The 25,894-nt window shown below is 38.8% G+C and overlaps 1 protein-coding gene across 9 annotated transcripts; it reads left to right on the top strand.

Moving 5' to 3' along the window:
- The first annotated feature begins 1,254 nt into the window (after nucleotides 1–1,254).
- On the top strand, nucleotides 1,255–25,651 carry ZNF383 (zinc finger protein 383). Of its 9 annotated transcripts, none has more exons than XM_060652153.2 (7): nucleotides 1,255–1,612; nucleotides 2,391–2,458; nucleotides 13,793–13,868; nucleotides 15,278–15,338; nucleotides 17,494–17,620; nucleotides 17,928–18,023; nucleotides 23,015–25,651. In XM_060652153.2, exons 4-7 carry the CDS (start codon nucleotides 15,330–15,332, stop codon nucleotides 24,208–24,210), a joined length of 1,428 nt encoding a protein of 475 aa, XP_060508136.2. In that variant the 5' UTR covers nucleotides 1,255–1,612; nucleotides 2,391–2,458; nucleotides 13,793–13,868; nucleotides 15,278–15,329; the 3' UTR covers nucleotides 24,211–25,651. The 9 variants fall into 9 exon arrangements, with proteins under 9 accessions (XP_060508136.2, XP_060508134.2, XP_060508137.2 ...); XM_060652151.2 differs by having other exon boundaries at nucleotides 1,255–1,570; XM_060652154.2 differs by lacking the exon at nucleotides 13,793–13,868.
- The last annotated feature ends 243 nt before the right edge of the window (nucleotides 25,652–25,894 follow it).

Raw genomic sequence — 25,894 nt, forward strand, 5'->3', positions numbered from 1 at the left:
TAAGTAACTTGAATTTACTCTTTGTATCTACAGATTTGCATATTCTAGGCATTTTTTATAAATGAAATGTGGTCTTCTGTGACTGGCTTCTTCACCTAGAATAATTTTTTCAAGGGCCATCTGTGTTGTGGCATGTTTTTTTATTGCCAAATAATACTCTGTTGTAAGGATATAACACACTTTATCCATTCATCTGTTTACAGGCATTTGGGTTGTTTCCACTTTTGGCTATTGTGAATAATGCTGCAATGAACAATTGTGTATAGGTTTTTGCATGAATGTACATTTCCAATTTTCTTGGATCTATGTATAGGACTGGAATTACTGGGTCATACAGTAACTCTATGTTTAATACTGGCCTCAAATAAGGAGTTGGGGAGTGTTTAATGTAATAGCCTTTAAGAACTTATTTTGTGTAAGCTTTACACATGTTTTCTTAATCCATATGACACTCCGGAAAAAAAAAAAAATACTGTGTTCAAGATTTTTGATGATGTAGAATATGTTGTGCACACAGCACAAATCATTAGTTCAAGGTCATAGATGGTAATTTTCAGGACTAGGATTTGAATCTCAGGCTTGTCATGATCTGAAGCATACAATTTTCATAACAAGCCATTTTATTTCACACTTTACTTTCTTCCTCATAGTTCTTTTCTACGCTCATCTCTGTAATAGCTGCACCCATACTCTCCGGTCCTACAGAATTCTCATGAAAACTCTGTTCCACCAAGTCCTACTTATTTTACTTTATTTCCTTCATCCTCTTCCACTCATATCAGGCTCAGCCAAAACTTTAGTGTCTTTTTTTGATTTGGTTTGTTTTTAGCTATTTTTACATTTTAATAGCCATCCTCTTTTTTTTCTTTTTTCTATTAGGAATAAGTAGGTGGGAGAGGGACAGAGAGAGAGGGAAAGAGAGAATCCCAAGCTGGCTCCCTGCTATCAGCCTGGACCCCCACTTGGTCTCTACCTCACCAACAAGAGATCATGACCTGAGCTGAAATCCAGAGTTGGAAGCTTAACCCACCGAGCCACGCAGGCACCCCTGACAGTTTTGTTTTTAAGGTTAACATATACAAGTCCCAAAAAAGTCTTGGGTGAGGCTCCTCTCTTCACTGTGGTGAAGTTCAGTCATGTAAGACACTCTACATGGGAGGCAGTCTCACCCTTTCCACCTCTAGACTACATTTCCCAGAAGTTCTTTCGGCTCTAATCAACTTCCGTGGGAACCCAGCAACCTTTTTCTATTTTTAGGAAATATGTGGCTCCCAGGGACTGGCAAGCTCCATGGAGGAAGCTTATCTCCAGGATATGTGGGCTGTGTCCTGTCGGAGCCTAACCTGGAGACTGAGCGTGGATCTGGACGGCCCCTTGATGCGATATGGAGAGGGGAGCAAGGATATTGGCTTCACCCAGGTTTTTGCGCCTTCAGGAAATCGAAACACCAGGCGCCATCTTGTCTGAGCCGACTCCTTCCGGACTACATTTCCCAGAGGCCTCGCAGGAGCGGGGCCGCTCCTTCACTCGCTTGCCCGACCGTCGGCCTCCCGGGAAGGGTAACTGCAAGGTGAGCGGCCTAAGTTTTGGGGGGCTCCACCAGGCTGCGCAGGTGCGTCCGTAGGTTGACCGGGGCAACCTGAAGGTGCGGTCTGGGCGGGTCCGTAGTCTCGGCAGGGGTGACTTGGTGGGACTGGGGGAAGGGGCAAGAGGAACAGGATTCCATGTGTACGACTGTGACCTTATGTGACTGTGCGGCGTTCTGTGTAGGGGTGTGATTGTCTCTGTGGTGGGTGTGTCATTGCGACTGACCATGCGCGGACCTCTGTTTGCAGGTGTAACAGGAGATGTCAGTTGTAAATGTGTGGTTCTGACTGTGCTGCTCTGTGTGTCGGTGTGGCTGTCCCCATGGTGGGTCTGTGATAGTGTGCGTTCGTTTTGTGTGACACTGTGTGTAGGAGGTGGGGAGTGTATAGAACTTGTGATTATGCGACTATGACTGTTGCCTGAGGGGTGTATGTGTATGTGTGGTTGTGGTTTATGAGCGTTAGCAAAACTAAGCCTACTGCATATCTGTGACTATGTGAGGATGTGTAAGTATGAGCATGTAATTTTTTGTGGCACCGTGTGTGCAGTTGGAGGGTGCCTGTCATTGTTGCCAGGGTGGCAGTGTGCGTTGTCCCAGTGGTTGTGTGAGGTCAAGACAAGATTTTGGTCTTGGACAGCAGAGGCTTCTCCCCTTCTGACATGCTCAGACTGGAATGCTCCCAACAGCATAGACTCTGATCTCTCTCCATGAGTGGTAGGTGTGAGTCCAGAGCTACTACTGCTCTGGTCCTTTGGGCCACAAGGAAGGCCTGGCATCTCATGATTCCTTTCTACTTCCTCAGCTCTGCTCTTCTCAGATAGGTCCCCAGAGGAAGAAGGAGGAATGGCTGTTGACCAAGCCAAATAAAAGGTGCGATGAGGTTTACTTTTTGCTTTTCTTCTGGTTGGCCTTGTTTAACATAGACTCATCAAGTGACCTGGTTCCTACAAATTCTCATTAAAGAAAATGATGAGATGCTGTAGGGTGGGCACACAATCCCAGTATTCTCCATCATTTCTGTCTACATAGTGTTCACATATTAATTTAGAAAATAGCTTCATTTCTCCTATGTATTAAGCTTTTGCTTCTTTTAAACACACACACACACACACACACACACACACACACACACACACCCCATGATTAAAGAATTTGGAAAATGGAAAGTTACAGAGAGTAAAAGTAAGCTCCTACTACCCGGATATAACCGCTGTCAATATTTTTATCAATTTCCTCCTAATACATTTCCTTATGTACATACAGTATACATTATTTTCAAGATTGGAATCTCATAGCATTCATCATTTCATATCTTATGTTTTCAGGAAAAATTTATAGCTGTTATATAGTTAATTTTTCCTTTGTTAAAAATTCCTAAATATTAGATACACAAAAGTGCTTAAAATATAGACATTTTAAGAAGTAATTATAAAGGGCACCTCTAATATAACAGGAACCTGTGTCAGCCCTCCAGTAGCCTCTATTAGTCCTGCCCCAAGAATAAACTTCTTTTCACCTCTTTAAGTAACTCTGACTTTGGTGATAATGTATTTTCTTGTTGATGTTTAAAAACAAAAAAAAGTTTACCTCATATCTACACATCCTTAAGCAATATAGTCTAGGTTTTCCTTTTTAACTTTATAGAAATTAAATTCTGCTGGGTAGTGTTGTTTTGAGTCTTGTTTTTCCTCACAATATTGTATTTCTTAGACTTACCCTTATTGTTATACTACAGCTATATGTTTAGATATTGGTTGTTTCCTGTTTGGGGTTGATTTGAAAGGGCTGCTCTACACATATTTTTATAAGTACTCTGGTGCACATATGCATGCTTTCCTAGGGTATAAACATACAAATGGAATTGCTAAGCCAAAGGATATGTGTATATCTTCAAATTTACTAGATAATACTGAGCTGGTTTTCAATATGGTTGTACCAGTTAAATTCCTACCAGCAGTTTATAAACATAGTCATCTGTTTTCTCTCTAATACCTTGGCATTTTAATTTTTTTCTCTGCAGATACGAAGGTATATCATATTGTTTTTAAGGTATAAAATACATTACAAAAGTAGAGAAATCAAAGAATATATGACTTGATGAATTTTTTTAAGCAAGCATATTCATTTAACCAGATCCCAAATCAGATTAGGAAATAGAACGTTACCGGCATTCTAGAAGCCTGATTCTTGTCCCACCCATTCACTACTCACCTCTCCCAAATATAACCATTATTCTATCTTCTACAGCCATAGATTAATTTTCCCTGTTCTGGAATTTTATATAAATAGTACCACACAATTTGTGCTTGGCTTTTTTTGTTTAACATTTTATTTCACATGTAATATGAATGTAATATGTAATAATATTATGTAGTATGAATATGCAAGATTCATCCATGTTGCTTCATGTAGTTGTTGGTCATTCATTATTATTGCTGTTTAAAATTACATTGTATGAATAGAACACAATTTATCCATTCCATTATTATTATTATTTTTTAATGATTATTTATGAGACAGGGAGAGACAGAGCATGAACGGGGGAGGGTCAGAGAGAGAGGGAGACACAGAATCTGAAACAGGCTCCAGGCTCTGAGCTGTCAGCACAGAGCCCGATGCGGGGCTCGAACTCATGGACCGCGAGATCATGACCTGAGCCGAAGTCGGACGCTTAACCCACTGAGCCACCCAGGCGCCCCTATCCATTCCATTATTGATTGGCATTTGAGTTATTTTCAAGATTTCAGATTGGGCCTATTATGAACAAGGCTACTTTGAATATTCTTGTACATGTCTTTTGGTACACATATGAATGCACTCTGTTGGGTATATCCATAAGAGTGCAATATTTGTGTTGTAGGTTATGCATATATTCAGCTTTAAAATACACTGATAGTTTTCCTAAAAGATTTTTATCAATTTACACTCTCACTTCATTGTATGAGAACCGACTTTAGAACAGAAGCTTTGTTAGAAAGAAAAATAGTTTATAATAAAAAGGTCAGTCCACCAGTAAGATATTACACTCCTAAATGTACATACCATTGTAAAATGTTTCAGATATATTTGACAGAACTAAAAGATGTAGTTGGACAAATCACAATCATAGTAGGGGATATTTAGCACTTTTCTCACTTTTCACAGCACTTCTCACTGACAGAACAATCAATATAAAACCAGTAAAGTTGTATAATATTGGAACAGCGTAATTGACAAATGACCTACTTGACATATGTGGAACAATGTACCTTACAACTGCAGTATACATTATTTTCAGATGCATGAGACATTTATCATATGCTGGACCATAAAGGGAATCTCAATAAATTTTAAAGGACTGAAATAATACTGTATGTTTTCTTTTTAAAAATTTTTAAAAAGTTTATTTACTTTTTTTTTTGAGACAGAGAGAGTGAGTGGGGGAAGGGCAGAGACAGAGAGGGAAACAGAAAATCTCAAGCAGGCTCTGTTCTGTCAGCCTATAGCCCAACACGGGGCTCAGTCCCACAAACCATGAAATCATGACCTGAGCTGAAACCTAGAGTCAGACGCTTAACCAACTGAGCCACCGAGGTGCCCCCATACTGTATGTTTTCTGATCACAGTGGAATTCGGCTAGATGTCAATAACAAAAAGATGCCTAGAAATATCCGCAATATTTGGGATTTAAGCAGTGTATTTATAAATAACAAGTGACCCACAGAAGAAATTGCAATGGAAATTAAAAAATATTGTTAACTGTACGACAATGAAAATATATCACAATGTGTGGTGTTGCTAAAGCTGAACCTGAGGAAAATATATAGATCTGCTAGTAAACAACATTGAAAAATTAGTGATCTAACTCAAGATGTTAAGAAAAAGTATACTAAAACCCAAAGAAAGCAAAAAATGGGAAATAATAAGAACTAGAGCTCAAATAAAAATTTATGTATATTGAAATACAAAATGAATGTACAATAGAGAAAATTAATAAAGCCAAAAATTTTGTTTTTGGAATTAATAAAACTGATAAACCTCTAGAAAAATGTAAAGAAAAAAAAAAAGAAGACACAGATTACCAAGTCAGATGGGAGAAAGGCTGAGTTCTCACTTAATTCTTGGTTCATACCTGGGACTTAGTTGCACAATATAAGATGATTAGAACCTGAGCCTAGTGATCATCGTGCTGAGTCCCTTTTTATACTTCATCAGACATGTAAATTTCTGCTTTTAATACAGATTTCTATTGGATGTGATGTGTGTTTAAAGTTTTGCATGGTCTGCAATGTCATCACAGCTCATTGTCCTGTCATGAAGATGTACTGGGCTAGGCTAGGTGTTCTTAAAAAGAACTAAATCTTCCTAATTAATATCACTATTTAATTATTCGGGGTTTAATTTTGTTAATAAAGTGTTTATTTCATAGGTGATAATAAGAATTGAGTTTGCAGTGAGCTCTCATTTGGGACATTCAGCTTATTATTTTATCATACCTTATTTCTACTTGGATTTGTGCGTGCCCACTTGTGCCGACTAACTGTGAAGTATCCTCTATCCAGGGTTATTGTGTGAGGCCACAGGTGTGATGGGTCCTTCCTGGTTTCAGTACAGTTTTTCCTATTTCGTTTTTTGGAAGGTGGGAGGGGCAGAGGGAGAAAGAGAGAGAATCTTAAGCAGGCTCCATGCCCAGCGTGGAGTGCGATATGGGGCTCCATCTCACAACTATGAAATCATGACCTGAGCCAGAATTATGAGTCAGTCACTCAACTGACTGAATCACCTAGGCACCCCAGTTTTTCCTATTTCTAAGGCTGTTTTTTTTTTCAAAGTTCCTTGAGTCTATACTTTTCAGATTATATAGGTGGAAACAAGCACTTATACCAGAAATATAAATAATAAGATGAGAAAGAATACACATACCTATAATCACTAATTATGGCTAGTTAAAAATTTTTTTATTCACTCTCTTTTGTGCACTTTATATTTTTCTCTCACATGTTATTATGGACTTAAAGCATTTTTCAATGTTTTAATCAACTGTTGGTTCTTGTAGACTCCATCATAATACAAGGAGGAGTGGCAGGAGAGGTATTCATAGTATATTGTATAAATTTTCACTGTGTGGCCAATGAGGGCCCCCTTTAGGAGTCTTTTTTTTTTTTTTTTAACTTTTATTTATTAAGTAATCTCTACCTGCAGTGTAGGGTTTGAACCCCCAACCCTGAGATCAAGAGTTGCATGCTCTACTGATGGAGCCAGCCAGGCTCCCCTTAGGAGACTCTTAAAGGGAATCCTTTCAGCAGAGCACCTGATACTTTGAGAGTATCATCTTTTGGCAGCAGCAGCAGCAGCAGCAGCAGCAGAACATGCCAATTTTGTTTCTGTTCTAAGACATGGAGTCAGCTACTATTCAGGAACCCTCTTTTCTTTTTTCTTCACTTCTCTCCTTTCCTACTTGGAATTGAATAAAAGACCAAATACAAAAGACTCTCTTATACCTGAGAGTTTATGTTGAGCAAAAGTGCTGCTATTGTTGGGCTACTTTAAGTGGCGCCAGAGCTCAAAAGTTTTTTTAAGGTTTAGTTAGTGTTCACATTGATTTTTTTTTTTTTTTTTTTTTGGCTTTCTTGTGGTAAGTCATTTTTTCAACCTTCAAAACTTTCTCATACTTTGATAGATTATTGGGGGCAAGGGGTTAGCAGTTAATTGAGGAAGTAATTAAATTTGAGATATTTCCCCAAGAAATGTCTATTATGGAATAGAATTTTTATTAAAAAATTTTTTTAAATGTTTATTTATTTTTGAAGGAGAGAGAGAGAGACAGTGTGATGGGGGAGGGGCAGAGAGAGAGGGAGACACAGAATCTGAAGCAGGCTCCAGGCTCTGAGCTGTCAGCACAGAGCCTGACATGGGGCTTGAACTCACAAACTGCAAGATCATGACCTGAACCGAAGTCGGACGCTTAACCGACTGAGCCACCCAGGTGCCCCAAAATTTGCTTTTTTAAAATGATCAAACAAGACTTAAATTTTATATTCGGGTGGGCACCTTCTTCCTTAGGAAAGGAGCTATGGGCACAACAGGTATGTGCCCCTGTTAAATATTAGCTTCATTACACAGTGATTGAAAACTCCAATGGTGACTCTGTGATTTCATAAGACTATTAACTTTCCTTATGACTCTATTTACCTAAAAATTAGCAGCCACAAGAGTAGGAGAGTTAGAATACAGATAGTATTTTTTCAAGATTAGCACTCAGTGTTTTGAGCAGGTTTACTCTGGATTAAAGTAATATGGGTTGTACAGGTGAAAAAATGAACTGAATGCCTGGAGTTTACTAAAGAGAATCAAGATTAGTGTCAGTCTCCCCAGTTTTATTGGGCCTATGCCCTTTCTGTCTTAATTACTTCCATCATCCCTTCTCTCAGCCAAAACCATGCAAAGATGTGCTGGTTCCCCTGTCCCATCAGCCATTCAGAATATTCATACCACCCTCAATTTCCTTGTCCTTAATAGGAAATAGAGTTGTTGCCTCTTCCAACATGAATGGGAATGCCTTGGGGAAAGTAATGGACTGTCGTGGAAATTACATTAGGAAAGCATTCTAAAGAACTGGGTTCTTTTTTTTTTTTTTTTTTTTTTTTCAATATATGAAATTTATTGTCAAATTGGTTTCCATACAACACCCGGTGCTCATCCCAAAAGGTGCCCTCCTCAATACCCGTCACCCACCCTTCCCTCCCTCCCACCCCCCATCAACCCTCAGTTTGTTCTCAGTTTCAAGAACTGGGTTCTTAAAAGCTAACTTCACTCAGCATCTTTAGTCATAAGGAAAATGTAAATTAAAACCACAGTGAGATGCCACTTCATAGCTACAAGGATGCCTATGATGAAAAAGATAATAACAAGATGAAGATTTTGAGAAATTGCTGGTGGAATGCAACATGGTTCAACTTCTTTAGAAAACAGTTTGGCAGTTCTTCAAAAAGTTAAACAGTTGCCATATGATTTAGCAGTCCCATTTCTAGGTATATACTCAAGAGAACTGAAAACATTTATTCACACAAAAACTTGTCCATGAATGTTCATAGCAGCATTACTCACTACAGCCAAAAAGTGGAAATAATCCAAATGCCCATCAATTGATGAATTCATAAACAAAATGTGATATATCCATACAATGGAATATTATTCAGCAATAAAAAGTCATGAAGTTCTGATAACATGCTATAACATGGATATAAAAACATGCTAAATGAAAGAATCGAGTCACAAGAGGCCACATATCATATGGTTCCATTTATATGAAATGTCTAGAATAGGCAAGTCCATTGAGGCAGAAAGTAGATTGGTGTTTGCTGAGGGCTGATGAAGGAGGGGAAAATGGAGACTGTAAATGGGGTTTCTTTTAGGGGAAATGAAGATGTTCTAAAATTAGATTGTGGTGATATACTAAAAGACATAGAATTTAAATTTTTTAAATGATTGACTTAATACAGTATGTTGAAGATTATCTCAATAAAACTATTAAAACAAAAACCACAGCTAACCTAAAATTAGTGGAGGAGAGTCTGGATTGGCTATGACTTGATAATTATTGAAGCTAATGGGTATATGGAAGGTTTTCATACTATTTAAACTCTACTTTTGTGTATGTTTGGAAACTTCTGTATTAAAAAGTTAAAAAAAAAAAATCCTCCAGAAATCATTATTGTGCTATATGCTAACTTGGATTAAATTAAAAACTAAAGTTAAAAGAAAAAAAAAAAAAGCAAAACTAACTTAAGGCCTAATGGTGAAATACCAGAAATATTCACAATAAAATCAGGGAGAAAGCAATTTCAGCAGTTATTATTTAACCTTTTTTGTTTTTTTTTTTCTAAATCCATTAGAAAACTAGTACTCCATAGGAAATAACTAAAACACAATTGCTTTATTTTTTTCCTATAACTTCTAGTATCACGCTTCTCTAGGCCAGTTCATTTTCTGCCTATGGATAAGTGTTTCATTTATGGTTGGATAATAAACAGTCCTCTGGTTTCTTTCAGTCCAAAAATGGGTCTCATTTTAGTAATTAGAATGTTCATTTCACTGTACTAATCAATGCTGTGAACTTTTTAAAAAATTTAACCTCCTGGGGTGCCTTAGTAGCTTGGTTATGCGTCTGACTCTTGATTTTGGCTCAGGTCAAGATCTCATGGTTCATGAGATTGAGCCCTACCTCTTGGGGCTCCTCATGAGGCTCTGCGTGGAGCCTGCTTAAGATTCTCTCTCTCTCCCTCTCTTTCTTCCCCTCCCCTGCTAGCACATGTGCTCTCGCTCTCTCTCAAAAAAAAAAGATAAAACTTTAACCTCCTGGGTCCTTGAACTGGAAGCTTCCAGTGAAAAAGCTTGATGATTGCTTCTCTTTTTTCTCTGTCACACTAGACAACTCCTTGAAGTAGGAAGCAGCAAAAAGAGAGGAAAAGAAAAATCTTAATTGTATGGATGCTTATTCTCTGTTGCTTTGGGCCATGTTCAGATCTGTCTACTCCTTTTTTTTTTTTTAATGTTTTATTTATTTAACAGAGAGAACACAAGCAGGGGAGGGGCAGAGAGAGAGGGGGACAGAGGATCCAAAGTGGGCTCTGCCCTGACAGGGTGATAGCAGTGAGCCTGATGCAGGGCTTGAAGATCTCTCAAACCACGAGATCTTGACTTGAGCCGAAGTCAGACGCTCAAACAATTGAGCCACCCAGGCACCCCACATCTGCCTACTTCTAAGGAGAGGGCAATGGCTCTACTTCAGGTAGCTGCTTACAGTTCCTACATTCAGGCTTTGGGCATCAGTCCTCCATGGAGCTCTTCTCTAGAGCTGGAAATCCTTTTGGTAGGTTTAGAATAAACCTAGACCTTTGCCCACTCCTACTGTGGGGCCCATATCTAGTCCCAAGAGGGTATCAGGCCCCACAGTCTTTGTGCTTTCTAAACTCTGGAACATAAGGAAAGTTTTTCCAAGAACTCCTGTCACATTCTACTTGGAACCCTGGTGGCACTTGGGTCCTACTTTTCTGTCCTTGTGAGGTAGGAGAAATAACAGAGCACAGCAGTGCTTTCCAGAAATAGATCTTTCTCTCAAAGACGGCTTCTCTCATACATGCTCCAATCTCCAAAATACCTTTAGAATAGATGTTGAATTGAACCAAAGGCACACAATCAGTTTGCAGCCAGCTCCTTTTGCAGGACACATAAGATGGCCAGGGTTCTCACTGTGGAATGGAGAGTTTCATGGTCCCTGTTGTCTTGTTCTTCTTCTCCAGGGCTTCTCCTAAACTGGGAATGAGAGAGGCATAGTTTAACATCCTATTACAGACTGAAAACTAGTACAAACAATAAGAGAATTCAAAAAGGTACACAGTCAATATCCAGAAATGAATAGAACTTTGTATACTTAAAAACAGATGGAAGATACATTGGAAAAAGTATAACAATAAGTAAATAATAATGTATATGTATAACATATTTATATATAACATAATAAATATAGGGGCGCCTGGGTGGCTCAGTCAGTTGAGCATCCAACTTTGGCTCAGGTCATGATCTCAGTTTGTGAGTTTGAGCCCCATGTCGGGCTCTGTGCTGATGGCTTGGAGCCTGGAGCCTGCTTCAGATTCTATGTCTCCCTCTCTCTCTGCCCCTCTGCCGCTCGCTCTCTCTCTCTCAAAAATAAATAAACATTATAATATAAATATGTAATTTTAGATATTGTGTTCGTTAATTTATATACTTATAATTATTATATTACATGTGCATTAATTACTATACTTACAATGTACACATATAATTAATAGCAGCCACAAAAATAGTATAAAATACCCAGGAATATCTGAAAAAGAAGTGAGCATGATACATATGGAGAAAACTTCATTGTTCCTGAAGGACACAAACATTGACTTGAATAAATTGAAAAGTATTCCGTGTTCTAGGAAAGCAAGACTCAAAATCATAAAGGTGTCAAAACTCCTTAAAGTTAACGTGTTCATTTTATGCAGCCCCAAGAAAAATACCAGTACCTTTTTTTTAAAATGATTTATGCTCATATGGGAAAGTAAGTCAGAATATCACGAAACTTTTGGAAGAGATGAGTAATGAGGGGTTATTTTTAAATTTTTATTTATATTTATTTATTATTATTATTTTTTAATGTTTTAACATTTATTTATTTTTGAGAGACAGAGAGAGAGCAGGAGCAGGGGAGTGGCAGAGACAGGGAGACACAGAATCCCAAACAGGCTCCAGGCTCTGAGCCATCAGCACAGAGCCCGATGTGGGGCTTGAACTCACGAACCATAAGATCATGACCTGAGCCAAAGTCGGACGCTCAACCAACTGAGCCACCCAGGCACCCCTATTTATATTTATTTTTTAATTTTTTTAGAGAACGTGTGCAGGTGGGGAAGAGGGGCAGAAAGAGAATCTTTTTTTTTATAAGTTTATTTATTTTTGAGAAAGAGAGAACACAAGCAGGGAAGGGGCAGGAGACAGGGAGACACAGTATTTGAAGTAGGGTCCAGGCTCTGAGCTGTCAGCACAGAGCCCAGTGCAGGACTCAAACCCATCAACCGTGAGATTATGACCTGAGCCAAAGTTGGATGCTTAACCGGTTGAGACACCCAGGGGTCACATAGAATCTTTTATGGATTTTTTTAACGTTCATTTATTTTTGAGACAGAGAGAGACACAGCATGAATGGGGGAGGGTCAGAGAGAGAGGGAGACACGGAATCTGAAGCAGGCTCCAGGCTCTGAGCTGTCAGCACAAAGCCTGACGCAGGGCTCGAACTCACGGACTGCAAGATCATGACCTTAGCTGAAGTCAGATGCTTAACCAACTGAGCCACCCAGGCGCCCCTTTTATGGATTTTTTTTTTTATTAAGTTTATGTATTTTGAGAGAGAGAGCATGAGCTGGAGGCAGGCAGAGATAGAGGGAGAGAGAAAATCACAAACAGGCTCCATGCTATCAGTGCAGAGCTCGACATGGGGCTCAGTCTCACCAATTGTGAGATCATGACCTGAGCTGAAATCAAGAGTAGGATGCTTAACTGACTGAGGCACCCATATGCCCGCATTTATTTTTAATCTAGACAGTCTGGCTTCAGGGTGTCCAAGGTTTTTTGTTTTTTGTTTTTTAAAGACTTTATTTTTTTAGAGCAGTTTTAGGCTTATAATAAAATCAAGAGGAAGGTACAGAGTTTTCCCACATATGCCCAAAGCCTCCTCGTTCATTATCAACATCCCCCACCAAGTACATTTAGTACAACTAACGAACCTACACTGACACCCCATGATCATCCAAAGTTCATAGTTCAGATTATGGTTCATTCTCATACATTCTGTGGGTTAGGACAAATGCATAATGACATGGATCCATCATTATAGTATCGTACAGAGTGTTTCAGTGCCCTCCAAGTCTTCTGTACTCTACTTATTCATCCTTCCCCCAGTCCCTGGAAACCACTGTTCTTTTTGCTATCTCCATAGTTTTGTTTTTTCCAGATTGTTATATAGTTTGAGTCATACTGTAGCAGGATTCTTGCACAGAGTCGTGACACTGAGGCTTTTCTTTCCAGGAAGCAACTTTACTCCTGCAGGCACTGCTCAGTTGGGTTCATATCCAAAGAACTGAGCCCCAAATGCCACGTGCTGCAGTTTTTAAATATATTTTTACTTCTTTGTCTCCCATATATGGTAACACACAAACATGTAGTCTGATTAAGTGGTCTCATGTTACAAGGTCATTAGGGATGTTGTGAAGTACAGGAATAGCAAGATTGCCTTGAGGGTTCTTTTTTCTTTCCTTAGGAAGGGGACCTACCACAATACAGTCTGAGCCATTTTTCATATTGGCTTCTTTTACTTAGTAATATGCATCTAAGCTGCCTTTATATCTTTTCATGGCTCTATAGCTCACTTCCTTTTATAGCTGAATGATATTCTGTTGTCTGGATATGCCACAGTTTATTTAACCATTCACCTACTAAAGGTTCCAAGTTTTGGGAATTAGTAATCAAGCTGCTATAAATATCTGTGTGCAAGTCTTTGTGTGGACGTAAGTTTTCAGCTCCTTTGGGTAAATATTATGAAGCATGATTGCTGGATCATATGATCAGAGGATGTTTAGTTTTGTTAGAAACTGTCAAACTGTCTTACAAAGTGGCTGTACCATTTTACGTTCCCACCAGCAATGAATGAGAGTTCCTGTAGCTCCTCACCAGCATTTGGTGTTATCAGGTTTCTGGATTTTGGCCATTCTAATAGGTATGTAATGGAAGCAGCCTTTTATTGAGACATATTTTTAAATTACACGACATATTTTTTAAATTATAGTAAATAGAGAGTGTGATGCTGGCCAAAGAATAAGGATAGATCACTGAATCAAAATAGAACCACAAATAAATCCAAACATGTATCATCTATAATAATGGCATAGCATTTAAATCAATGCTGTAGTCACCTGCTGTAAGGCTCACTTTCCCCCCTCCTTGTTTCAACATATCTGAAGTCAGGATATATCATACAGTTTTTTTTTTCTTTCTTAGTGGCATAGAAAATAATAGTGAATTTTAAGTCAGATATATTATTCACATGTGACTTTGATACACTTGGGTAGCCAGCCTCTTCTGTGAGAGAAATTAAGTAGGATTCTTAACTGATATATCATAAATTTATAATCTTAGACTATAGTCTTTTATTAAATAATATTATACCAAAATAAAATAATAGTTGATTAAAGACCTAAGTGTTGAAAAAGCGTTAAAAAAGAGGAGTTAAAAATTTTTTTTTTATGTTTTCTTTTTGAGAGACAGAGAGAGCACAAGTCGGGGCAGAGAGAGAGAAGGAGACATAGAATCTGAAGCAGGCTCTAGGCTCTGAGCTGTCAGCACAGAGCCCAATGCGGGGCTTGAACTCATGAACTGTGAGATCATGACCTGGGCCCAAGTCGGATGCTTAATTGGCTGAGCCACCCAGGTGCCCCTAAAAAAGAGAAGTTTATATAAATATGCATAAGGCAGAAAAATTTTCTTACCCAAAAGCTATGAAAGTTGACACTTTGACTGTTTTGCATGATAAAAACACATAAGCAAAATTAATTTTTTTTTTAAGAGCTATAGGGGAAGAATGAGGAGTGCCTTTGTGTACGGTGGGGGTGGGGGGTTGTCTTGGGGAGGTGGAAGTTGACAGACCATCTTGGGCTTGGGAAGTAAGAAGACTTGATTAGGTAAGTCTTAGTCCTTCTGATCGAAGCATACTGTGTTCTTGGCCAAACAGTATCATTTGGGCAAATGTGCCTGGGGACCTGAGTGAGGGCTGCAGAGGAGGGATCTGCTCAGGCAGGTCACAGCAGTTGTGTCTTGGGTTCAGAGCAACATCACTGAGGTGGGACAAAGTCTGGCCTGAATCATGTGGCTGAGGCAAGAACCTGGGTTAATCGGATGAAGGAGAGGAAATCTCAGTCTATATTCCTTTGAATCCACTAGCCAGGATCTATCATACTGTAGCTAAAGCCAGGGGCCTCTGGGATTGAAGGAGTCGGATTTATCCCATACTCCCACTAACCACAGTTATAAGACTCAGAGTAGTCAACTGAAAGCTGGAAAGCCAGTGTGATTTCTACAGCATTCTTTGCTTCCCCAGCTCTGCTTTCTCAAAACACTATCCTTTCTCAGGAAAACAGCCCCAAGGAGAACTGATCCTCTCCTGCAATACTGAAAGAAAGCCATGGCCCAGGTAAGTTGATGCTTTTTCTTTCCTGACATTTAGTTTCAAATAAAAAAAAAAATGTTTTAATGGTCATGTATTTGTTTTCCTACTCCTGAAATTTCTAGCTATCAGGTTTGCCCTTCAGGATCCTTGGTCCCCTTTTCTCCTTTTCTCTTCAGTCTAACCAGATAATCCTTCACCATTCTTCTTTTATTTTTTTAATAATTTTTTTAACATTTATTTTTTGAGAGACAGACAGAGACAGCATGTAAGTAGGGGAGGGCAGAGAGAGAGGGAGACACAGAATCTGAAGCAGGCTTCAGGCTCTGAACTGTCAGCACAGAGACTGATGCAGGGCTCAGACCCACAACCCATGAGATCATGACCTAGGCTGAAGTCGGATGCTTAACCAACTGAGCCACCCAGGTGTCCCAGTCCTTTACCATTATTTTTTTTAAATTTTTAAAAATGTTTATTTATTTTTGAGAGAGAGAGAGACAGAGTGTGAACAGGGGAGGAGCAGAGAGAGAGGGAGACACAGAATCTGAAGCAGGCTCCAGGCTCTGAGCTGTCAGCACAGAGCCCAACATGTGGCTCCAACTCAAAAACCGCGAGATCATGACCCCAGTCAAAGTCAGATGCTTAGCCGACTGAGCCACCCAGGTGCCCCACCAATCCTTTACCATTCTTAAATGCCCCCTATTTTTAATTTTTTGAGGAACTTCCATACTGTTTTCCACAGTGACTACACCAGTTTGCATTCCTACCAACAGTGCAAGAGAGTTCCTTGTTCTCCATATCCTTGTCAACACTTGTGATTTTTTTGTTTTTGATTATAGCCATTCTGACAGGTGTGAGGTGGTATCTTATTGTAGTATTGATTTTCATTTCCTTGATGATGAGTGATGTTGAGCATCTTTTCAATGTGTCTGTTGGTCATTTGTATGTCATCTTTGGAGAAATGTCTGTTCATATCTTCTGCCCACTTTTTAACTGGATTATTTGTTTTTTGCGGTATTGAGTCAGATCAGTTCTTTATATATTTTGGATACTAACCCTTTATCGGATATGTCATTTGCAAATATCTTTTCCCATTACATAGGTTGCCTTTTAGTTTTGCTGATTGTTTCCTTTGCCGTGCAGAAGATTTTTATCTTGATAAGGTCCCAATAGTTCATTTTTGCTTTTGTTTCCCTTGCCTCAGGAGACATATCTAAAAAGATGTTGTTTCAGCTGATGTTAGAGAAATTACTACTGTATTTTTTTCTAGGAATTTTATGGTTTCAGATCTCACATTTAAGTCTTTAATCCATTTTGAGTTTATTTTTGTGCATGGCGTAAGAAAGTGATCCAGTTTCATTCTTTTGCATGTTGCTGTCCAGTTTTCCCAGCTCCATTTGTTGAAGAGACTGTCTTTTTCCCATTGGATATTCTTGCCTCCTTTGTCATAGATTAATTGACTATACAATTATTGGTTTATTTCTTGGCTTTCTGTTCTGTTCCATTAATCTATGTGTCTATTTTTGTGCCAGTACTATACTGTTTTGATTACTACAGCTCTGCAATATAACTTGAAGTCTGGAATTGTGATACCTGCATTTTTTTCCTTTTCAAGATTGTTTTGGCTAGCTATTCAGGGTCTTTGGTGGTTCCATACACATTTTAGGAGTGTTCTAGTTCTGTGAAAAATGCTGTTGGTATTTTGATAGGGTTTGCATTAAATCTGTAGATTGCTTTGGATATTATAAACATTTTAACAATATTTGTTCTTCCAGCCCATGAGCATGGAATGTCTTTTCCATTTGTTTTTGTTTTCTTCGATTTCTTTCATTAGTGTTTTATAGTTTTAGAGTATGGGTCTTTCACCTCATGTTTATTCCTAGATTTTTTTTTTTTAAAGATTGTGGTTTTTTTTAAGTAATCTCTACACCCAATGTGGGGCTCAAACTTACAACCCCGACATCAAGAGTCCCATGCTCTACTGACTGAGCCAGCCGGGCACCCCCAAATATTTTATTACAAAATAAACTGATTACTCTTGCATCTATTTTTAACATCCTAAAAGATAATGATTGAGTGATATCAATGTAATTGCTCATTTTCTTTACCCCACAATACAAATGCAGTAGCCTCTGAATTGTTTCCCTTGTTACACAAGTAATGCATATGTTTATTGTTTCAGGGCTCAGTGGTGTTCAGTGATGTGTCTGTAGACTTCTCGCAGGAGGAGTGGGAGTGCCTGGACTCTGGTCAGAGGGACTTGTACAGAGATGTGATGTTGGAGAACTATAGCAATCTGCTGTCAATGGGTAAGGGCTCCTATACCAGTAATTTAGAGTTCTCCTCTGGAATGTTTCTTTTCCACAGTGAATTTCCCAGCTGCTTTTCAAGTTACCAGCTGAATTTCTGCTCCCTATCCCAAAAAATGGTTTGAGCTGCAATGAAAAGGAAGAGTTGGAAATGGGCAACTGCAATGACTGTGGCTGAAGCGTCATCCTTTTTCTCTGGCTGTTCCTGTAGTGGCATCTCTTCTTTGGTCACCAAGGGACTGGATCTGATTTCTGGATCTGGTTTACCCACCGCATAACCATGTTCCGTATCTTTTCTTGTGAGCAGGATTTTACATTCCTAAGCCTCAAGTCATCTCCTTATTGGAACAAGGGAAAGAGCCCTGGATGGTTGGCAGAGAGCTGACAAAAGGCCTATGTTCAGGTGAGTGAGAAATGATTGGGCAGGAGCAAGGCACTACGGCTGATCCGTAAAGGAACAGCACCTTTGGGTGTTATCTAGACTTGTGGGGAAAAAGTAAGTCCTTTTAGCATGAGTTTACAAATGACCTGTTTCATTCCTTCTCTCACTTACTACTCTTTCTACTACTTTTTGCCGACACCCCTCGTAACTTCAGGTAGAAGGTGCCCTTTACTTCCCCTCCAGTAAAACTCTCACCTGTATTTTAGAATCAGTTTCTTGCTAGCTTTTCTTCCTCTTGGACTCCTTTAAATGTTTTCTGTTACCACCCCCCCAAAAAACATGTGTGTGTATGTGCACTGCCCCTCCTCCAAGTACTCGTCTTCATTAGTATTATTTGTTAGTGACTTGCTTTATCAGTTTGTTGTGCGTTTTTCCTTTACCCAATGTTTTTCTTTTATTAATTTGTGCAAAGGAGTCTGCCAGGTGCTGCAGTTTGCTAATCATGTATGTTACTAAGAACTGGAGTCAAAAAAGTAGGGCTAAAATATATCCATAAAAAAATCAGAATATCCATAAAAAAGTAGAATCTAGTAAAGAGGATCAGGAAGCTTAGCAGAAAGTCAGAGGCTAAATATGCAGAAGTAGAAAACCCATACTGAGGGGCACCTGCGTGGCTCAGTCATTTAAGCATCCAACTTCAGCTCAGGTCATGATCTCGTGGTTGGTGGGTTCGAGCCCCACGTCAGGCTCTGTGCTGACAGCTTGGAGCCTGCAGCTTGCTTCAGATTCGATGTCTCCCTCTATATCTATCCCTCCCCAACTCCTGTTCTCTCTCTCTCAAAAATAAATAAACATTAGAAAAAATTAAAGAAAAAAAAAGAAAATCCATACTGAAATAGTAGTTGAGAGTCTTGTATGTGATTGTAGTCACCATCTATGATGGACAGTGTTGGGAAAAACAGAAAGGTCTGTGCCCATAATGGAAAGGGAGAGGTGGCAGAGGAAGAGAGATTTAGGATAAAGTGTTACCTTATCTTAAAGGCTCCAGGAGAGCATTACTGTCTAGTAAGCATTGGTCCTTGTGCTGGGATTACAGCACTGAACAAAAAATTCAGAGTTTTGCTCTTCTGAAGCCTATGTCCTATAAGGTGAGAGAGAAAAAAATAGATATATTCATAATGTCAGATGGTGGTAAGTGATATGAAGGGAGGGTAGAGAAGGCCTCTTTGATGAGAAAATATTTTAACCAGGGCCTGAAGAAAGTGAGGGAACAAGTAGTGTAAATATCTGGTAGAAGAGATTTAGGCAGAAGGAAAAGGAAGAACAAAGTCCCTGGGAGCTTTTTTGGCTCCTCCCGTTATGGTTGGAGCAGAATAAATAAGCAAAGAGGGACTTGTGTGAAAGGAGATCAGCAAAGTAGCAGGATGTACATGTGTTTGTGTTTGTGTATTAGGTGCAGGTGGGAAGTAGGTATACCTGCAGATGATTTGGGGTGTGGTGGGCCTTGGTACGGGCTTTGAATTCTATTCTGAATGAGATGATTTGAGCAGAGGAGTGACATCATGTTTTTAAAGGATCACTCTAACTCAGAGGTTGCTGATTTTGGATTCTTTTGGATAAAATTTAGGGAGTCCATGAACCTGGATGAAAAGAAAAAATGCATCTTTATATTTAGTATCCTCTAATTGAAATTTAGCTTATCTTCCTATTATGGTGTATGAAACAAACTATAGCAGTATTAGGAGTTCCTATGATTTTGACATGAATGGAAATCACAGATATTTTCATAGCATTTTACTGTTGTGGGTTTTTAAAAAATGTTTTTATTTATTTTTGAGACAGAGATAAAGCACAAGCTGGGGAGTAGGCAGAGAGAGAGGGAGACAGGAACCAAAGTATGCTCTGCACTGACAGCAGACAGCCCGATACGGGGCTTGAACCCATGAGCTGTGAGATCATGACCTGAGCTGAAGTCGGACACTTAGCTGACTAAGCCACCCAGGCGCCCCTGATTTTACTGTTAATGTAGACATAGTGAAAAATCATTTGTGCTCATCAATATTTCAGAATTACTGTAGTACTAGGCTCAGTGCTAGGTCTTACTATTTAAGATATAAAGAAAACTCCAGGCAGAGGGAAGAACCCCTGTGTGGCCCTGCTAGGAGGGGAAAGCTTGGTGTGTTTGAAGAACTGAAAGAAAGCCAGTGTTACTGGGCCCATGAGCAAGCGAGAGAGGAGTGTGAGTCAAGACTGGAGATCATTTAGCCTTTGCCAGTGAGTATGGGGAATTTGGTTTTGAGCAGTGGAAGGCCAGGCCACATTAATTTTGGTTGCTGAATAGATTAAAGAGTCTGAGAACTTGGTGAGGTGATGGGCTGGGAGGCTACTGCAGTGGTCTAAGTAGGAGGTGATTCTGGTTTGGAAGAGGCCATTCATTGGCAGTGGACATAGAAGAGGACAGTTTTAAAAATTACTTAGGAGTTTAAGTAGGTGAAAGTTGCTGAAAGATCATATGGGGATAGAAGAAAAAGATTATGCTGGAATGGATTCCTTGTTTCTGGCTTGAGATGGTCCGTTAGGCTCCATTTTATTTGCCTAAAATCCCCATTTTGGGTAAAAAATTCTTTCATAATAATAGCTATCAAATACTGAGCACTTTACTCAAAGACATTTACATGCATTATTCCTTACCCTCCCAGTAATCATTAGGTAAGGATTATCTCCCATTTGTAGAAGAGGAGATGGGGACTTAGAAAGATGAAATAATTGCCCAGGAACATACAGTGAGTGGCTGTCAGAGTTGGAATTCCACTCCAGTCAGTTTGCTTCTGGTTCCTGTCATCTTTCCATGAAAGTATTTTTTTTTTAATTTTTTAACCTTTATTTATTGTTGAGAAAGAGAGAGAGACAGAGTGTGAGTGGGGGAGGAACAGAGAGGGGGAGACACAGAATCCGAAGTAGGCTTTAGGCTCCAAGCTGTCAGCACAGAGCCCGATGCAGGGCTCAAACCCACGAACCGTGAGATCATGACCTGAGCTAAAGTCGGACGCTTAACCTACTGAGCCACCCGGGTGCCCCACCATGACAGTATTTTGCACTGTCTTCTTTTCTTTCTGTCTGCCTCAAACTTTAGCTGCCTCCTCTGTCAGTCACTGCAGCGGTACATGAGCAAGTCTCTCTCTTCTCACGAGATCAGCACCACAAAACTCCAAGGCAAGCAGTATTTTTACTGAATCACTAGAACATAACATATTCTGAGTCTTCCCTATAGGCTACTCGCATCAGTTTAGTTCCAAACCTTAGACTTACTTTAGGCTCTTCTCCCTCGTGGCTAGCCCTCTCTCTTTCAAATGCGGCTAATATATCCTTACTTTGGAACCTATTCTGTTTCCACCCCAACTGGGAGTGCTGCAGTTCTGATACTAAGTACCCAGAGTTAGCATAGACCCCACAACACAGTAGGGTTGTACTCAAGACTGCCCTCCCTCCCTTTCTTTTTTTTAAGTTTTTTTTTAAATGTTTATTTATTTATCTTAGAGAGAGAAAGAGCTAGAACAGGGGAGGGACAGAGAAAGAAAGGGAGAGAGAAAGAATCCCAAGTAGGCTCCATGCTGTCAGTGCAGAGCGTGATGCAGGGCTCGAACTCATTCACTGTGAGATCATGACCTGAGCCAAAACCAAGAGTTGGACGCTTAACCAGCTGAGTCACCCAGGTGCCCCATGTCTTTGTTAATTTATTAAAAAAATTTTTTTGATTATAGAGAGAGAGTGAGAGTGTGAGCAGGGGAGGGAGAGAGAGAAAGAATCCCAAGCAGACTTCACACTGAGAGTGGAGCCTGACACAGGGTTCGATCCCATGACCCTGGGATCATGACCTGAGCTGAAGTCAAGAGTTGGATGCTCAACCGGCTGAGCCACCCAGGCACTCAAAGACTGCCCTCACTTTAGATGCCAGCTGCAAGTCTTGGGGTTCTTAGAGGCCTACACTTGTGAGCAACTGGCTATAAATTTGGGGATTTCCACGAGTATAATAATTTCCTGCAAGTATAATTTGCTATAATGATTCACAGAACTCAGGAAAGCTCTATACTTATAACTGCAGTTTTACTCTGAAGGATACATATTAGGGCAAGGTCTAGTGGGCTTCCAGATGCAAAGGTTCTATGCCCTCTCCCTGTGCAATCAAAGTGTGTCACCTTCCCAGCACATCGAGTGTGTTCACCAACCAGAAAACTCCACTGAGCTTTGGTGTCCAGAGTGTTTTTTAGAGTTTAATTACTTCGGCATGATCGATTGAGTCACTGGCCACTCAGTCTCTGGCTCCTCTTTTATCCCCAGAGGTCAAGTAGCTGAAAGTCCCTACCCTCTAACAACATTCTCGATCCTTCTGGTGACCAGTCCCCATTCTGTAGCTATCTAGGGATCTGCCAAGAATCACTTCGTTAGCATAGCAAAAAACCCACTCCTATCACTCAGGAAATTCCAAGGGTTTTTGAAGCTCTGGGACAAAGACCAAATTTATTCTTTATGATACCACAGAGCCCAAGAATCTTCCCCTATATGTATTTATTCCTCTTAGGAAATCTTTAATGGAGGTCAGAAAATTATTCACTTTTTGTAATACAGATAGTATGATGGTACACTGTGGTTTCTTATACACACATACATCCATGCTTATATAGATGTATATATAATTTGTAATCTCTTAATATGCCCAAGTATTGTATATTTATCATCCTTTCCTTATGATTCTGATCCATATCAATATTTGAGAATCATTGTGGTTTCCTGTTTCTGTAGTCTCTTCCCTCCACATTCTGCATTATATCTCATTAATTTCAATGCATTCTTTTGGTCCATTTTCAGATTAAACAGATATATTTGATAACTGTATGTCATTTGCTACCAGATCTTATTTTCACTTTAACTTTTCCATTTCTATTATAAAATTTTAACTTTTCACAAATGGGGGGCAGGGGGAGGAGAATATTTATCATTCCATTTTCTTTCAGATCTGGAATCAATGTGTGAAAACAAGTTATTATCTCTGAAGAAGGAAGTTTATGAAATAGAATCATGCCAGAGGGAGATAATGGGACTTACAAAGCATGGCCTTGAGTACTCCAGTTTTAGAGACATTTTGGAATATAGAAGCCACTTTGAAAAACAACTGGGATATCAAAGTGGGCATTTAAGCCAAGAAATATTCACTCATGAATACATGCCCACATTTATTCAACAGACATTTTTTACTCTACATCAAATAATTAATAATGAAGAAAAGCCCTATGAATGTAAAAAATGTGGAAAGGTTTTTAGTCAGAATTCACAATTTATTCAACATCAGAGAATTCATATTGGTGAAAAATCTTATGAATGTAAGGAGTGTGGGAAATTCTTTAGCTGTGGCTCACATGTTACTCGACACCTGAAAATTCATACTGGTGAAAAACCCTTTGAATGTAAGGAATGTGGAAAGGCCTTCAGTTGTAGCTCATACCTTTCTCAACATCAGAGAATTCATACTGGTAAGAAACCCTATGAGTGCAAGGAATGTGGGAAGGCCTTTAGCTATTGCTCAAATCTTATTGACCATCAGAGAATTCACACTGGTGAAAAACCCTATGAATGTAAAGTATGTGGGAAAGCCTTTACTAAGAGCTCACAACTTTTCCAACATGTGAGAATTCATACAGGTGAGAAACCCTATGAATGTAAGGAATGTGGCAAAGCTTTTACTCAGAGCTCAAAGCTTGTTCAGCATCAGAGAATTCACACTGGTGAAAAACCCTATGAATGCAAGGAATGTGGCAAAGCCTTTAGTAGTGGCTCAGCACTTACTAATCATCAGAGAATTCACACTGGGGAGAAACCCTATGATTGTAAGGAATGTGGGAAAGCTTTTACTCAGAGCTCACAACTTCGTCAACATCAGAGAATCCATGCTGGTGAGAAACCCTTTGAATGTCTTGAATGTGGGAAGGCCTTTACTCAGAACTCACAACTTTTTCAACATCAGAGAATTCATACAGATGAAAAACCATATGAATGTAATGAATGTGGAAAGGCCTTTAATAAATGCTCAAACCTCACACGACATCTGAGAATTCATAGTGGTGAAAAGCCCTATAACTGTAAGGAATGTGGGAAGGCATTTAGTAGTGGCTCAGATCTCATTCGTCATCAGGGAATTCACACTGATGAATAATAAAAGTTAAAGCTCTTGTCACTTTCCTCATATTTTAAATGAAAAGAAATTCATATTTGATAGTTACCCTTTCACTATTTTTTATTTTTAAATTTTATTTTAATTTCTTTTTAATCCAGATATATTTCACTCTAAATTATGAATTAAGATTCTAAATTGACATTTGCATATTCTCTGTCCCCCAATCTGTACTAAGGGCAGTTTTTCAATAATTCTTTCCTTCCCCAGTATTTTGTTCTGCCTTCTTGGTGACACATTATATTCTTGTTTATATTTGCTTGTAGTTTTTCTTCTCCGATCTATGTATTTGTGCTTATACCAATATCACAGTGTTTAAAATTGTGTGACCTTGTTAGTTTTTAATTGTGGAATTATATCCTTGGTTTTGAAGTCAGTATTAATCATTTGTTCATGTTACAAATTTATACTTTCTTACATAAAACAGAAAGTCAGAAAAACAGAAACTAAAAAGCTAAGATTAATTGTAATCATACCAGCTATAGACGACTACTCTTAAGTTGGTAGAGCAAATCCTACCAGGTTTTGTTTTTAAGGAAGTCATGGTATACATGTTATCCCTTCACCTGTTTTGATCGTGCCAAAAAAATATGGTTGCCATTTCAGTAAATATAGGTTTTTAAAATGATATATATATACTTAATGACTTTTTAAAATGACTTTATTACTCATGTTTTGTTTGCATCTGAACATTTGCAGTTATGAAATCTGCCCTGATTCGTATGGCCAAAAATTTAACTTTGGATATTTCTTTCTTTTAAAATATGTTTTATTTTTATTTTTTTAAATGTTTATTTATTTTTGAGAAAGAGAGAGTTGGGGAGGGACAGAGAGAGGAGACACAGGATCTGAAGCAGTCTCCAGGCTCTGAGCTGTCAGCATAGAGCCTGATGTGGGGCTCAAACTCACGAACTGTGAGATTATCAACTGGGCTGAAGTTGGCCGTTTAACTGACTGAGCCACCCAGGTGCCCCAAAACATCTGTTTTAATTGTTGAAATTATCCACATTTTCTCTCCATAAACTGTTTTGTTCCTTTTCATCAACTCTAACCCCAATCTCATACTAGAAAGATAATTAAACCACTGTTATCAAAGTGTTTATCCTTCTAGTTTTGTTTTGGTTTGGTTTTACTTTTTACTTATATATGTTAGTGACTTTTTTTTCTCATGTATTAGTAAAAATAATCATGCTATATGTATTGGTTTGTTGTGAAGATTCAATGAATTAATAAATGTAAAGTGCTTAGAACTATTCCTATCACATAGTAAATGTTTAGTGAAAGTCCACTATCATCAATGATACATTTTCATAGTTTTCTTCATTATTATTTGTGGAAAGGATTTTAACCATGTTCTTTACCTTTGTCTAAATCAAAGAATTCATAATGAAAAAAGAGAAATGAATGAAATAAGTATTGGAAAGCTTTTCTCATCACTCATTATCCTGCATGGAAATTTAAAAGGAAAAGAAAAAGAATGTATGAATAGTCTTCCTTCAGACTTCATCTTCTATGCTGCACAAAAATTAATGTCAGTCTGAAACCCTGTGGATATAATGATGAGTAGTTAAAAAGACAGCTGTCAAAAAACAAGAAGAGATAAGTATATTTTTCCTAATAATTAGTTACCCCCAAAGCAGAAAACATACAAGCCACTTTTTTTTTT

Source organism: Panthera onca, chromosome E2, assembly GCF_046562875.1.
Source record: "Panthera onca isolate mPanOnc1 chromosome E2, mPanOnc1 haplotype 2, whole genome shotgun sequence".
In the NCBI taxonomy this organism is placed as follows: domain Eukaryota; kingdom Metazoa; phylum Chordata; class Mammalia; order Carnivora; family Felidae; genus Panthera; species Panthera onca.